The 16,368-nt window shown below is 50.7% G+C and overlaps 1 protein-coding gene across 1 annotated transcript; it reads left to right on the forward strand.

Moving 5' to 3' along the window:
* Positions 1 to 13,327: 13,327 nt before the first annotated feature.
* Positions 13,328 to 15,954, forward strand: LOC147964924 (uncharacterized). Its single transcript, XM_087526584.1, has one exon. It carries the CDS (start codon positions 13,551 to 13,553, stop codon positions 14,541 to 14,543), a length of 993 nt encoding a protein of 330 aa, XP_087382710.1. The 5' UTR covers positions 13,328 to 13,550; the 3' UTR covers positions 14,544 to 15,954.
* Positions 15,955 to 16,368: the final 414 nt, after the last annotated feature.

Here is a 16,368-nt window from a genome sequence, read left to right on the forward strand (position 1 = left end):
ATCGTATGATTTGATGTTTACGGGTTTAAACCCTTCTGGGAATTCGTGATCCATTACTTCATCAGTGAAGCATAAGGGGTGTGCGGCGCCTCTGTGCCGAGCTATATTACGACGCGGTTCATACGAGTCTTGTCTGCCGTGTCCGGCTGGGCCGGATTTGCTTTTAGTGTATCCGGCGTGACGATCATCGTCGCGTATTGGTGCGTGCCCCCTTGATCCGTAGATCGATCTTGCTTGTTTTCCCTTGTTTTCCAATATGTCTCGCAGGTCCCATGTGTTCCCCCGGGCCTTGGTATTTTAGTTTGAGTGGCGGCGGGGTGCAGGCTGAACTTCAGGCCGAAACGCCTCTCTGGCTCTCCCACGAGGTGGCCGGTCAGCCACATCATACACTGGTGTAGGTTTCAATGCTTCCTCCTCGGAGTGGGGTAGCAACCCGCGCTTTGGTTAATTCTTGGAGGGGCGCTCGAGTTCGTATTCCTCGGCCGCAAGGACTTTAGTCCATCTGCCTGCTAGCAGATCTTGATCAGCTTGAAGCTGTTGTTGCTTTTTCTTCAGGCTATTTGCTGTGGCCATAAGCCGGCGCTTGAAGCGCTCCTGCTCGACGGGATCCTCAGGCACGATAAATTCTTTGTCACCGAGGCTCATCTCGTCTTCGGAGAGAGGCATGTAATTGTCCTCCTCTGATTCTCCATTTGCTGCCCGCTCTGGAGGGCTAGCTTGTTCACCCTCCTGCTCTAAATCGTGTTGGAGGGGATTTTTGTCGTCTTCGGCACTATCCGGAGTTTTATTATCTCCTGTGTCGGTATCACTACTTTTGCTGTGGCGGGACTTAGAGCGGCGCCGGTGACGTCGGCGCTTGGGTTGCTTCTTGGAGGGGTCATCCTCCGTTGTCTCGTCGCCATTGCCTTCTTTGGGAGTGTCCACCATGTATATATCATATGATGAGGTGGCGGTCCAGCGCCCTGTCGACGGTGGTTCCTATTTGTCTCCTGCATCGTCGTCCATACCGTCGATGTCTTTGGAGTCGAAGTCGAGCATGTCGGTTAAATCGTCGACAGTTTCTACTAAGTGGGTGGTGGGTGGGCAGCGAATTTCTTCCTCGTCCGCATCCCATTCTAGCCGGACATAGTTTGGCCAAGGCTCTCCTGACAAGGAGAAAGACCTTAATGAATTTAGCACATCGCCGAAAGGTGAGTGCCGAAAGATATCCGCGGAGGTGGACTCCATGATCGGCGCCCAGTCGGACTTGATGGGTATGGATGCAGGCAGCTCGGAGTCCGTGGCCGGAGACGAATCTAGTGGTTCGGCGACACAGTTCTCGTAAAGGGTGAAGTCACTATCTCGTTCTATCGCCACTGAGAGTGCGGCCTCCATGGCGGGGTCTATCCCTCCACTCTCGGATGGCGTGATTCGCTCCGGATTGACGGTCGGAGTAGTTGCAGATGCGATCTCCCGAGTACTGTCCGATGGCAAAGTTACGTCATGCTCATCGTGATTGTGCAGCGCACCTAATACGGGCTCGAATCCGTTGAAGATCAAGTCTCCGCGGATGTCATCAGTGTAGTTTAAGTTTCCGAATCTGACCTGATGGCCAGGGGCATAGCTCTCGATCTGCTCCAGATGGCCAATAGAATTGGCCCGCAGTGCGAAGCCACCGAATACGAAGATAGGTCTGGGGAGGAAAACCTCACCCTGGACTGCATCGTTACCGATGATCGAAGGAGCCATCAAACCTTATGGTGACGGCATAGTGGAACTCACAATGAAAGCACCAATGTCGGTCTCAAAACCGGCGAATCTTGGGTAGGGGGTCCCGAACTATGCGTCTAAGGCGGATGGTAACAGGAGGCAGGGGACATGATGTTTACCCAGGTTCGGGCCCTCTTGATGGAGGTAAAACCCTACGTCCTGCTTGATTGTTCTTGATGATATGAGTATTACAAGAGTTGATCCACCACGAGATCGTAGAGGCTAAACCCTAGAAGCTAGCCTATGGTATGATTGTCTGTTGTCCTACGGACTAAACCCTCGGGTTTATATAGACACCGGAGGGGGCTAGGGTTACACAGAGTCGGTTACAAGGGATGAGATCTGCATATCCGTATTGCCTAGCTTGCCTTCCACGCCAAGGAGAGTCCCGTCCGGACATGGGACGAAGTCTTCAATCTTGTATCTTCATAGTCCAACAGTCCGGCCAAAGGATATAATCCGGCTGTCCGGAGACCCCCTAATCCAGGACTCCCTCATGGGCCCTCACACCGACTAGCGCGCGAAGGCCAGAAGCGTTCCTGAGATGCAGCTCTGTTGAGCCCTGGGATGTTGACGTAGACACGCAGCCCATTGTCCTCGCCAGGACAAGGGGCCGGGCCAGGTGGCAGGCGATGGTCGCCACACATGGATCTCACCTCTTGAAGCTCCTCGATCGTCTTGGTGATGAAATCCTGAGCACCTGGCACCCTGCGCCCTGTGCCCTCGTGAGGGAAGCGTGCGATGAAGCATGCCTCCATGTGGTGCGCGAGCGCCTCCCTCATGACATTGGCTAAGTCAGAGGCCCTCTAGAAGAGAGCCCTAGTGCCCAGCCTGAGGAGGGCGCCGGGCGCGCCTTCCTATGTGCGAGAGGGAGGTGCCCCATCTGTGGTCATAGATCCTGAGGTGGTTCCACTGCAGACACCGCTCTCCTGAGGCTCTTGGCGGAGTAGCTGCTTCTTCTTCTTGGGGACAGCCTCAGGAGGGTAGATGGCGCCTTCGTTGTGTGGGTCTTCAATCGCCACAGCCTGATGGGCGCACTCGAGGGAGCACACCGTGTCCTTCTCCTCGCAGGCGAGCGTGATGATGTTGCGGTTCCCTGGCATCTTAAGGACGTTGTAGCCATGGTGGTTCACTGCCATGAACTTGGCCTGGGCCAGATACCCAAGGATGGCATTATACATGAGGCGGATGTGAGTGACGTTGAAGTCGATGAGCTCGGTGCGGTAGTTGTCGCGCTGGCCAAAGGTGACAGGGAGGCGGATCTACCCTATCGGGGTGGTGGAGCTGTCAGTCACTCCTGAGAAGGGCTTGGTGGGCTGCACCTGATCTTACGGCACTTGGAGGCGGTCGAACGTCTCGATGGAAACACCATTGAGCCCCGCACCCCCATCGATAAGGGTCTTGGTGACAAGGACATTGCCTATGATGGGCGAGCAAAGCATCGGGAGTGCGCCGGCAGTTGCCGCGCACTTGAGCTGGTCGGACGAGCTGAAGGTGATGGTGCACTTGGACCACCTGAGCGGACGTGTGGCCTCGAGTCTGGGGAGGGCCGCATTCACCTCATGAGCGAACTACTTGAAGGTGCGGTGGGAGGCTGGGGCCTGAGTGCCACCCAAGATGCATGCGATAGTGCGAGGCTCCTGGAAGCCCCCAGCCCCCTTGTCCTAGTGGTGGTCGTCATTCCTTCTTGGTGGTGGTGGAAGCGGAGGGAGGCCGACATTGCCCTGAGGGCAGTCCTCATGAGGCTGGTCTCTCCAGGCGCCCTGGCGAGGCTGGCCTTGTCAGCGATCCTCACGAGACTGGTCACGCCACTCCTGTCGGGGGACGCGGTCGTCCCAACGCCCTCCACTTCTTCCTCCTCCGCGTTCGTAGCCTCGATCGTTGCACTCGGGGCGTTGACCGAGGTGCCCGTCATGGATGTCCTGAGCTCCTGACAGTCATTGGTGTTGTGGCTATGTACGTTGTGGAAGACGCGAAACAGACGGCTCCCCTTGGACGGCTCTGGGTGGTTGCAGCCGCGCTTCATCTCTGGTTCAGCCGCAAGCACGGCCGCCTCCTCGAGCTTCACGTCCTTGACCTTGGCCTTCTTGTCTTCTGGGTCAGCCGCCGGGAGCTCGAGGAGGGAGAGGCTCCCTTCCTCAGCTCTTGCGCACTTGGTAGCCATGTTGAACATCTCCAAAACCGTGCACAGGTCCTCGTGGATGGCGAGATCCTCCTTCATATTGACATCATGGACGCCATCGGAGAACGCCGAGATGATGGCTTCGTCAGAAACCTTGGGGATCTTGAGGCAAACGCTGTTGAAACGCTGGATGTACTTCTGCAGGGTCTCCCCTGGCTGCTGCTTGATGCGCCGCAGGTCACCCGCGCCAGGCGGGCAGTCGCGAGTGCCCTGGAAGTTGGCGATGAAATGCTCACGCATCTCGCCCCAGGAGGAGATCGATCCCGCAGGTAGATTCAGGAGCCACGAGCGTGCGCCATCCTTGAGGGCCATGGGGAACCAGTTTTCCATGACCTTTTTGTCACTGCTGGCCGCCTTGATGCTCAGCTCGTAGAGCTACAGGAACTCCGAAGGGTCGGGGTGCCTTCATAACATGGACACAGGTCAGGCTTGAACTTGCCTGGGCAGACGACACTGCATAGCTCCGGGGTGAAGGCGCAGCAGCCTGCTGTGGTCACCGGAGCTTGTCATGGAGGTGGAGCCTGATCTTTGTGCTCGCATTCCACCACTGCAGACGGCGCGCGATCTTGACGTGGTGGTGGAGGGAGCGCTGGAGCACCTCCTTGCGGCTGCTGGACTTCCTGGCAGCTTTCCTCTTTGCGCACGGGTCCTATTTATAGCGGCCTTGGTCCTCTTTCCAAATGTAGGCGGGAAGGGATCCCACAACGGCCATATTCAAGGGGAGACAACTAGTACAACTTATCCTGACAAAAAGTAGTCTTCGCCTGCAAAGGCTCTGGTGGTGACGCTGTAGTGGGCTCCGCGATGACCTCCATCCTGTCGTACTGGCGGTCTTGGTCTCGTTGCACCAATATGGAAACCTTTTCCTGATTCCTCGGGACTCCACGCCTGCGCTTGCCTCCTTGGCACCAAAGGAGAAACCGGTACACTATGCCCGCTGGCGCTCGCCTGGCCTTGGTCCTCATGGCTCATGTCATGTGAACCTCGCGAGGTACACCTTGCATTGATATCTCCGCTCCTCTGGAGCCAGCCTAGTGAGGCAGCCCCCAGGGAGGTTTTGGTGTCGTCCGCCTCGCGATGCTTGGCCCTTGCGATGGTCTTGAATCGTTGCTGCTGAAAATGGGCCGTACCGGGCCACCGATAGAGCCACGTCATGGGCCACAGGCAGGCAAGTCTGGGTACCCCCGTTCTGAGGACGCCGACAACAACAGAGAGGTCAGCACGCCGGTCTAAATCCTAAGCGCGCAGGGGTCTGGGCCCATTGCCCGTTGCACACCTACACATTGCATACGCGACCGGTAAGCAGACCTAGCCTCCCTAATTCAAGACCAGGTGTTCTAGTCCAATCCGGCGCGTGTTGCTCAGTCGCTGACGTCAAGAAGGCTTCGGCTGATACCACAACGTCGAGTGCCCATAATTGTTCCTGCATAGTTGGTTGGTGCGTATAGGCCAGTGGCCAGTCTCAGATCAAATATCCAGATCTCGTTAAGCGTGTTATTTGAAGTATCCGTAGGCGCCGACCAGGGCCAGGCCCACCTATCTCCTAGGTGGCCTCAAGCTACCCTATCGCTCCACCACAAAGTAACACTCGGGGGCCGTCGGGTACCCAGGCCCACCACTACCTGGGTGGAACCACCTATCCCTTCAGCCCCTATCTCCGAACAGTATCATAAGTAATGTAATAGTATAAAGTATATATAGTATATGCCGGGATCACCTCCCAAAGTGATCACGGCCCAGTAGTATATTATGGCAGACGGACAAGAGTGTAGGGCCACTAATGGAATACTAGCATCCTATACTAAGCATTTGGATAGTCGGTAAAGGTATCAACAATTGTAGCAACAATGACAGGCTATCAAGGGGGGGGCTTGCTTGGTTGCTCTGGCAAGAAGGAGGGGTCGTCGTTGATGTAGTCTATCACGGGGGTATCGGCGGTGGTCTCGAGGTCTACCGGAAAGAAGTAACAGAGGGGGAACACAAATAAATAATAGAGCAATCAAAGAAACACAAAGCATAACATGGAAATTCGCGTTGCTAGGGGTGACCTAACGCAGTAGTAGGCTATACCGGCAAAGAGGGGAAACATCCGAGAAAGTATACCCAGTGTTTGAAGTTTTCGGACAGATGAACCGGAGGGGGATTGTTGCATGTTCGCTATGCTAGGGATGCGTGGCGGACGAACGGACTGCGTATTCGGATTCGTCTCGTCATTCTGAGCAACTTTCATGTACAAAGTATTTTCATCCGAGCTATGGATTTTTATATGATTTTCCAAAGTTTTATCAATATTCAAGAATTTCTGGAATTTATTTTAATTATGTAAATTCGAATTAAAACAGTAAAGACTTTTTATGCCAAGTCTGAGCCAGGCAAAGTCAATGACATGTGGGGGCCCTAGGCTGGGTTGACCGAGTCAACTTCTGACTGGTCAACCAGTGAATAGTGCAGGTGGGCCCCATGTGTCACTCACATAGAATTCTTTTAAATCAATTTAAATTTCAATAAAACAGGGAGGTCCCACGTGTCAGTTGCACATTAGGCTAACTAAACCCTAATTTCACCCTAATCTAAATCTAACTCTAATTAATCAGGGGCCCGACCCCACTGGGTAGAGGCCCATCTGGCCATACACACACCACACACACAGGCGCACCAGGGCATCGCCGGCCATGGGCGCGACAGCCCGACTGGAGCTGCGGCCTGCAGGGACTCGTGAGGGGGGGGTGCAACGACGGACGGAGACGGGTGCGGCCGGTAGCGGGGGGGGGGGGGGGGGGGGGTAAACAGTAGTGGCACAGGCGAGCCGCGGCGGAATGCAGCAGCTAGCGGGCTGGCGCGGTGGCGGCAGGAGTGAGGAGGCAGCTACGTGCCACGGGTTGGGCGCGGGGCACGACGGGAGCAACGGCGGGGTAATAGGCATAAAACACGAATAGATCTAAGTCTTTTCATCTTTGGCATGTAATACATAAGTGGCTCTCATAATATATTCATAAGGCAATTTAATTTTATTTCTTGGAAAATGTTCCATGCCTTTACTTAATGGAAATTGAAATCTAATGTTTCCTTCTTTCATATCAATAATTGCACTAATCGTTCTAAGGAAAGGTCTACCAAGAATAATAGGACATGTAGGATTGCAATCTATATCAAGAACAATGAAATCTACGGGCACATAATTCCTATTTGCAAAAATAAGAACATCATTAATCCTTCCCATAGGTTTCTTAATAGTGGAATCCGCAAGATGCAAATTTAAGGAACAATCATCAAATTCACGGAAACCTAACACATCACATAAAGTTTTTGGAATCGTGGAAACACTAGCACCCAAATCACACAACGCATGGCACTCATAATCTTTAATCTTAATCTTAATAGTAGGTTCCCACTCATCATAAAGTTTTCTAGGGATAGAAACTTCCAATTCAAGCTTTTCTTCAAAAGATTGCATCATAGCATCAATGATATGTTCAGTAAAAGTTTAGTTTTGTTTATAAGCATGAGGAGAATTCAACATGGATTGCAACAAGGAAATACAATCTATTAAAGAACAATTATCATAATTAAATTCCTTGAAATCCAAAAGAGTGGGTTCATTGCTACTTAAAGTTTTGACCTCTCCAATCCCACTTTTATCAATTTTTGCATCAAGATCTAAAAACTCCGAATCATTGGGACGCCTTTTAAATAAAGTTGACTCATCTCTAGTCCCATATTTATCAAGATTTATATTGGAAAACAAAGATTCAATAGGAGTCACATCAATCACTTTAAGATCTTCATCATTATTTTCATGGAAACTAGAAGAACACGCTTTTATAAACCAATCCCTTTTAGCACGCATCTTAGCGGTTCTTTCGTTGCACTTACTGAAAGTGCAACTATCCCTAGGTGGTTTTGGTAATTCATAACAACATATAGCTCATTGAGCTAATGCTATTCCAAGATGACTATTTCAGGAAAGCTCAATGATTGGCATAGCATGGATGTGAAAGTGGAACCCTCAAAATGCTAAGGACAAAGGATTGGCTCAAGCTCAAAAGCTCAAGACTCTTCATTTTATATTTTAGTGATCCAAGATCACATTGAGTCTTTAGGAAAAGCCAATACTATCAAGGAGGGATGAGGTGTTGCTTAATGAGCCTCTTGCTTCATGTGCTTAGTGATATGCTCCAAAACCCTCAACTACTTTCCCATATCCACATATGACCTAAACCCTAAGCCAAACTCGGTCCTACCGATTCTTTCTATCCGGTGCCACCGAGTTTCACTTGTCATAAGCCACTGCCAAACCCTAGCAATTCGGTTCTACCGATAGGGATCTCGGTCTCACCGAGATGGGATTGCAAACTCTCTGTTTCCCTTTCGTAACTTTTCGGTCTCACCGAAAGAGCGAATCGGCCCCACCGAGATTGCAGTGTAAACTCTATGTTTCCTTTTTGTAACTTTTCGGTCTCACCGAAAGAGCAAATCGGTCCCACCGAGTTTACCTGACAAACTCTATGGTTAGCTTATTACCAAACTCGGTCTCACCGAGTTTGTGTAATCGGTCTCACCGAGATTACGTTATGCCCAAACCCTAACCATATCGGTCCTACCGAGTTGCATGTCGGTCCCACCGAAAATCTCTAACGGTCACTAGGTTTACCTTTTCGGTCCGACCAAGTTTGTTGATTCGGTCCCACCGAGATTGGAAACTGTGTGTAACGGTTGGATTTTGTGTGGAGGCTATATATACCCCTCCACCTCCTCTTCCTTCGTGGAGAGAGCCATCAGAACACATACACAATTCCAACTCATATGTTCTGAGAGAGAACCACCTACTCATGTGTTGAGACCAAGATATTCCATTCCTACCATATGAATCTTGATCTCTAGCCTTCCCCAAGTTGCTTTCCACTCAAATCTTCTTTCCACAAATTCCAAATCCTATGAGAGAGAGTTGAGTGTTGGGGAGACTATCATTTGAAGCACAAGAGCAAGGAGTTCATCATCTACACACCATTTGTTACTTCTTGGAGAGTGGTGTCTCCTAGATTGGCTAGGTGTCACTTGGCAGCCTCCGACAAGATTGTGGAGTTGAACCAAGGAGTTTGTAAGGGCAAGGAGATCGCCTACTTCGTGAAGATCTACCGCTAGTGAGGCAAGTCCTTCATGGGCGATGGCCATGGTGGGATAGACAAGGTTGCTACTTCGTGGACCCTTCGTGGGTGGAGCCCTCCATGAAATCGCGCGACCGTTACCCTTCGTGGGTTGAAGTCTCCATCAACGTGGATGTAGGATAGCACCACCTATCCGAACCACGGGAAAAACATCCGTGTCTCCAATTGCGTTTGAATTCTCCAAACCCTTCCCTTTACATTCTTGCAAGTTGCATGCTTTACTTTCCGCTGCCAATATACTCTTTGCATGCTTGCTTGAATTGTGTGATGATTGCTTGACTTGTCCTACAATAGCTAAAATTTGCCAAGAACTAAAATTGGGAAAAAGGTTAAGTTTTTATTTGGTCAAGTAGTCTAATCACCCCCCCCTCTAGACATACTTTTGATCCTACACTTATCAATGGAAATTCTCATAGCTATGAGAGACTCATTGATATCAGGCTTAGGTGGAATAGATCTAAGTTTCAAAAAATCAACATCAAGAGAAATTCTATCCATGTTCCTAGCCAAAACATCAATCTTAAGCAACTTTTTTCAATCGAAGCACTAAAACTCTTTTGAGAACTCATAAATTCTTTAACACTATTCTCAAAGTCAGAGTGCATCTTATTATAATTTCCATAAGAATTATTGTAGGAATTACAATAATTATTAGAGGAATTACTAGGAAACAACCTAGGGTTAAAATTACCTCTATAAGCGTTATTGCCAAAATTGTTCCTACCAAAAAATTCACATCCATAGATTCATTATTATTCTCAATCAGAGTAGACAAAGGCATATCCTTAGGTTCAATAGGAGTACTCTTGCTAGCAAATAATTGCATAAGCTCATCCATCTTTCCACTCAAAACTTTAATCTCTTCAATCGCATGCACTTTTTTACTAGTGGAAGATCTTTCGGTATGCCATTGAGAATAATTAACCATAATATTATCTAGGTGTTTAGTAGCTTATCCTAAAGTAATTTCCATAAAAACACCCCCGCGGCTGAATCTAAAAGATTTCTGGAAGAAAAATTCAATCCCGCATAAAAGTTTTGTATAATCATCCACAAATTCAAACCATGAGTAGGGCAATTACGTATCATCAATTTCATCCTCTCCAATGATTGTGCGACATGTTTATGACCAAGTTGCTTAAAATTCATAAAATCATTCCTAAGGGAGATGATCTTAGTGGGAGAAAAGTACTTGGAAATAAAAGCATCTTTACACTTATTCCTTGAATCAATACTGTTTTTAGGCAAAGATGAAAACCAAGTTTTAACACGATCTCTAAGTGAGAACGGAAATAACTTCAATTTAACGATATCATTATCCACATCTTTTTTCTTTTGCATATCACACAAATCAATGAAATTGTTTAGATGGAATGCTGCATCTTCACTAGGAAGGTTACAAAATTGATTTTTCATAACAAAATTCAGCAAAGCAACATTAATTTCACAAGATTCCGCATTAGTAGCGGGAGCAATCAGAGTACTAATAAAAACATTGTTATTGGTGTTGGAAAATTCACACAATTTGGTATTCTCTTGAGTCATCGTGACAAAGCAAGCCATCCAACACACAAGCACACAAAAATCACGCGAACAAGACGAACGGAAGGGGGGCGAAGAAAAGGCAAATCTTTTTGAAAATCGTTTTAGAAATGGGGGAGAGGAAAACGAGAGGCGATTGGCGAATAATGTAATGCAAGAGATGAGATTTTATGATGGATACTTGGTATGTCTTGACTTGGCGTAGATCTCCCCGGCAACGGCGCCAGAAATTCTTCCTGCTACTTCTTGAGCTTGCGTTGGTTTTTCCCTTGAAGAGAAAAGGGTGATGTGGAAAAGTAGAGTAAGTATTTCCCTCAGTTTTGAAAATCAAGGTATCAATCCAGTAGGAGACAACGCGCAAGTCACCGAATACCTACACAAACAACCAACAACTTGCACCCAACGCGATAAAGGGGTTGTCAATCCCTTCACGGTTAGTTGCAATGGTGAGATCTGATAGAGATAGATAAACGGTAAGTAAATATTTTTGGTATTTTTGGTTTATAGATCAGATAGTAAAAGATGCTACCAAAATTACACCCACTACCCCTGCTACTATACCTGTTGGACTAATTACTAGAGCTCATGCACGCCAGTTAAATTATTAGATACTTTCATTTCTTCGTAATGTTTTTAATATTCATTAGAATATGATACTGTTTAACTTAGATACATTTGTGTTGCTTACAATTGAAGGTCCTAGCATGGACAAGAAGGATGAACGTTGGAGCATGATCAAGCATGGAGATGATGGCGCGTGCGAAGAGAACAAAAATGGAGGTGCCAGTGGAGATTTCCGCACTTTGAAGCCACTATGATGACATCAGGATAATAGACGAAATATACAAGATGGCATTTCATAATTTTCGTCCATAGCTTATTATTGGTGCTGAGTCACCTTATTTGTGGGCCAGGCCCATGTAATTTCTAAATACTACTTCATAGGCTATTTTTAGAGTTCGTATTATATGGGAAACGACTCAGGAGGTGTTTTAGTCCCAAATTGCCAAGGGTGGACAAAATCCCCACTCTTTTCCCCTATAAATACATCCCTTTAGGCATCCTTTAGACTTGGGATTTGTTTAGTTAAAAGTTAGCCATTGCTACTTCGTGTACTTCGTTTATGTCCAACGACCAGACCAAGACCGCTTTCGGATCCCCACCTTTATCAATACTTCATCTATATTCACAATATTAAAATTGCATTATCATATTCTTACTTGTTCTTCGATTCCGTGCAGGAATAGACCTTCGTGGTCAGGCTGATCATGCTTCCGACATCGTCAGTAACCTCAGGAGATTGGTTTAGCGATTGCTAAGGCGCAATGTTTTGCACACTTGTAATCGGATCGTGAAAGTCGGCTCCACTAAATCGATAGTTATCATCTCATCGAAAGATCGGGACACCTTCGCCTCTATCAAGTCGTATCAGTTTTCAGGTTGCTCAGTGAGATTTTACAGTTTTTCATAGTTTAGATTGCATTTGTCCTTCATACCTACAATTTACGAAAAAAAACAATAAAAGTTAGATTAGTTCATCCGTGCCCCAGACAGTCTAAGCCTTTCGCTATTATCACTTAGTTTTTACATTGTTGAATCTTCAGTTGCATCGTGTGTCGAGTTACTGGTTTTAGTGTCTAAATTTTTAGAGTTTTGAGTTTTAGTCATGTTTTCTTCACACCACATCCACATACACCATTGTCCACTTCATTGTCATCTTCCGTTGTCACATATTATTTCGATCGCCGCTGACACCGTCCATCAGTTGTTTCGTTGACGTAATCATATTCATCTTTGTGTATGTCACACATCAGAAAAATAAAGGAGTAGAAACCATAATAGTTGTTCTCCTTGTGTGGCACGTTTGGTGTTTGCAAAACAAAAGGCAGATTCGATTTGGGTTCCAAGGAAAGGTTGATGTGCGGTTGGTTTGTTTGGAAAGTACAGTCAACCACGTTGAATTTTGGGAAACGAAAAAAGAGTGGATCGGCAAGATTGAAAAGAAAGAAGAAAAAAAGGTGCAGTTTGGTCTCTCCACGCAAAGAGAATAAAGAAAGGAAAAGAGTAAAAAAAAGAGGAGGATTTAAAGGTTTCGGTCAGATCTTTTGATAGTGTCGTTGCTTTGTTGGGATTGCTTTTGTTGGAAACCGAGCTACTACTAGATTCATGGCAAGATCTGGTAGCCCCAAAAAAGGTAAGTACGCTTGGAAACATTACGTGGGTTTTTTTGAGGGAAAGAATGGATCATCCGCAAACGAAAAGGCAAGTGCTGATCTGTTTACATAAATCCCTGATTGTTCGTGGTAAACAAGGAAATAAAAAAACAAAGGAGGAAGTGTTGATCTGTTTCCAAGTCTGGACGTTTTCTTTGGGGAGAAAAAAAGGAAAAACAATCGGTCGGAGGTTTCCAAGTCTGGTCGTGTCTCAAAAAAAACGGAGATAACGTGAGAAGTTTGGAAGGTTACGTTTGATCAGGGATAACCAGCGTGTCTCAAAAAAAGGATCAGTAAATGTCCAGACTTGGAAACAGATCAAAAAAGGAGATGATTTTCCTCACATGAAGGTGGAGTGAGTGAGAACGCTTCCTCCCCTCCCCCCTCCCCCCCTCCCCCCGCGCCGTCAGCCGCGGCGGCCACCTCCCCCCGTCGCTGGCTCCATGGGGCGCGGACGCTCGGTGCGCTCCCGTGACTCTGCACGCTCTAGCTCGCGCGGCAGCGAGGGATGGGGCCAACCCGCCTCCGTCCCAGATCTATGTTCGTCCGGCGGTCCGTCTGCGGATCCGGTGCCTTCGCCACCCCCGCCCCCCCAGTCCTGCTGTCATTCTCGGTTCTCCGCCGCGCCTTCTGCTCCGGAGGGAGTGCTCTGGGGCCGCAGATGCCCTTTCCACACCGGATTTTAGCAGGGATCACCCAATGGAGCCGCTCCGCCTAAAATCCATCGTGGTCTGCCCCTCCCCCCGCACCGACCACTCCTCTCCCGGCCAAGCTGATGGATGGACGCCAGTCCTGTCCCGCAACGCGCGCCGCGCCGCCGCACACGCCCATGCCTCCCCCGCGTGCTCGCGGCGTCCACGAGGCCAGCGCCTCTCCTTTAATGCAGACGCTGCCCGCGCGGCCTTCTTAAGGCGTTTCAGGGGGCTCTACTTCCGGTGCCTCAGCTCCAAGCATCGCCGCATCGATTATAGAGATCCCATACACTTCATTGAGTGCAAGCTGCCGGGCCACATCGCCAAGGACTGCCCCCAAATCCGGCGACGTCGTAGTGGTGGTCTGGCGCCTGCTGCTAGTCGTGCTCCTGTCCGCGAGAGGCTCCGCTTTCCCACGCCTCCTCCGCCCGTGCTGGCCATGGACCGCTGCCGCCACACCGACCCCTCGCGCCGGCCAAGGGACAGGCACAAGGTGGTGATCGAGTTGCCGGAGATGGAGCATCATATGTTACTCCTTCGCCGCCACGCCGTCCTCCTCATCTCCACGGCTGAGCGGCACATGGAAAGCTCCATGTCCGTCGGCCACGCCTTCGACGCCGTTCTCCGCACTCCGGCGCACCTGTTGCGGGTGACCAGCCATGACCCGGAGGACTTCGTCGTCCACTTCGAGCTGCCGGCGCACCGGGACAACACCGTCCGCCTGGGCTCCATCAACGTCGACGGCGTCGTCTTCACCATCAAGTCGTGGCACGAGGACGTCCACGCCGACCATGAAGACTTCCTCCTCCACGTCTGCGTCGTCATCGAGAAGATGCCCATGCACCTGTGGTCTGTCGACGGTGCGGCGGAGGTGCTCGGCGACAAATGCATCATCGACCAGCTCGACAGCCGCACGCACGAGCGTGGCCACACGCGGACCTTCACGTGCTGGGTGTGGGTGTACGACGTCGCCTTCATCCCCACCAAGCACACCATCTAGCGCGCGACGCGTGGTGCCGGCCGCGTCGAGGCCATGTTGGGCTACTCCCCTCGAAGTTGTGAGGTCCCCCCTCCACCCCGCGTCCGACGCAACGTCATGCTCATCCACGTCAACCGCGTTGAAGACTGGACGCTGCTGACGCCTCGCTCCTCGCACTCGGGCCAGAGCGGCATCCCGTCCTCTGGGTCTGACGATGATCTCCTGTTCCCGCGGGTCTACCCGGGGACGTGGTCGATGCACATTGAGGATGGCCAGGGGCAGGGCAGGCGCCAGCCCCCGGTGGTCGGCCCCTCTGGCTGTGGCGGGCTCCAGCTCGGGCCTCGCCGAGACCACGACGACAACAACGGGCCACAGGATGGCCGGCGCTCCTGGAAGGACACGCTCCTGGGTCGCGGCCACGGCGGGCGCGAGCAACCGCCCCGGAGGAGCCACAGTGGCACCAGACGCCGGCGAAGCAGGACACCGATCAGCAGGCGCCGCGGCAAGGACACCCGCCACGCTAGCAACAGCCTCAAAGCCACCCCACCTCTGTCGCTGTTGCCGGGCCAAGCCGAGAACACGGCCAACGGGCCGGCAGCAAACTCCATCGCAGCGGCAGCGGCCTCGGACCCTCTCGCCGACTTCTTCGACTCGGTGGACCGCGCGCCTCTCCAGCCCGTTCGCGCAGACTGCATTCTCCTGGAGATCGACCAGGCGATCGCTTCCACGCTTGCTGCCCCGCTCGAGTTCGCCCCGGGCCCTCGACCGTGGCCAGCCGCACCACACCCACGATGGTCTCCACTGAAGTTTAGCTTGCCGTAGTGACACAGCAGGTCCAGCAGCTGCAGCTTCCCGGCAGCGATGGCAAGGACGGGCAGCCTGGCCTCTTCACCAGCACCCCGGCTCCCCTCATGCGTCAACCCCTGCCCAACGCAATTCGGCACCACCCAGGGCCCGTGCAGGGCCGACCAGGCAGAGTGCGCGGCAGGCAGGCAACACCTCAAAAGTGCCTGTTGCGCAGCGTGCCACTCTGCTACTGGTTAAGAAGCTTGGCCTGCTGGGGCCGAAGGAGGCCATGACGGCCAAGGCGGCCGAAGCCCTCATCAAACGCTTCGACGAGCCGCTGACTGACGAGGACACCTCCATCATTGCCAAACTCACCCGTCTCGACCTGGAGGCGTTTCGCATCGCTGGGGGCATGGCTGGCCCGGATGCCGCTGCTGAAGCTATAGTTTAGTTATGTTAGTCAATCATAGCTTCTTATGCTCTGTTAGTGTTAGTATTAGTCTCCAACAGCGCTTGGCCTTAAGCCGAGTAGAGTTAGGATCCATGTTAGTTCTTCATTATGTTAGAATTAGGCGACGAGGTTTGCTTTTGTGCCACAGGATCTTGGGGCCTATTGGTGGCCTCTGGCACGCCCCCGTTAAGCTGGTTGTGTATCTGTATTGCATGATCATCAATTGATTTGTGATGTTGTTGGAGAATTTGCCTGTGCCCAATGGATAACAACCAATTTTCCCTCATGTCCTGGAATGTCAGAGGGCTGAACTCTCCGGCGAGGAGAGCTGTTGTGTGTGAACTGGCCGCTGCTCACAAAACCCCAATTCTTTGCCTATAGGAGACAAAGCTGGAATCATGGTCGCCTTGCATCGTGCACGAGCTGGGAGGCAACCGTTTGGATGGCTGCGCGGTCCTGCCGGCAGTTGGAACAAGAGGAGGTGTGGCGATCCTCTGGGACAAGAGCGTCGTGCAGCTCGACACACAGGTTGTGGGTTCTTCTCAATCACAGCCAAGGTCACCCTCCTGCTGTGTTCATCTTCATTCTGGCTGACAACTGTATACGGTC

The sequence above is a fragment of the Triticum urartu genome, chromosome 6A (genome assembly GCF_056163025.1).
Source record: "Triticum urartu cultivar PI428250 chromosome 6A, HENAU_Tu73, whole genome shotgun sequence".
In the NCBI taxonomy this organism is placed as follows: domain Eukaryota; kingdom Viridiplantae; phylum Streptophyta; class Magnoliopsida; order Poales; family Poaceae; genus Triticum; species Triticum urartu.

What these genes read in the sequence shown, in the direction of transcription:
- LOC147964924 (XM_087526584.1), top strand. Translation starts at nt 13,551, where the DNA reads ATGGAGCCGCTCCGCCTAAAATCCATCGTGGTCTGCCCCTCCCCCCGC.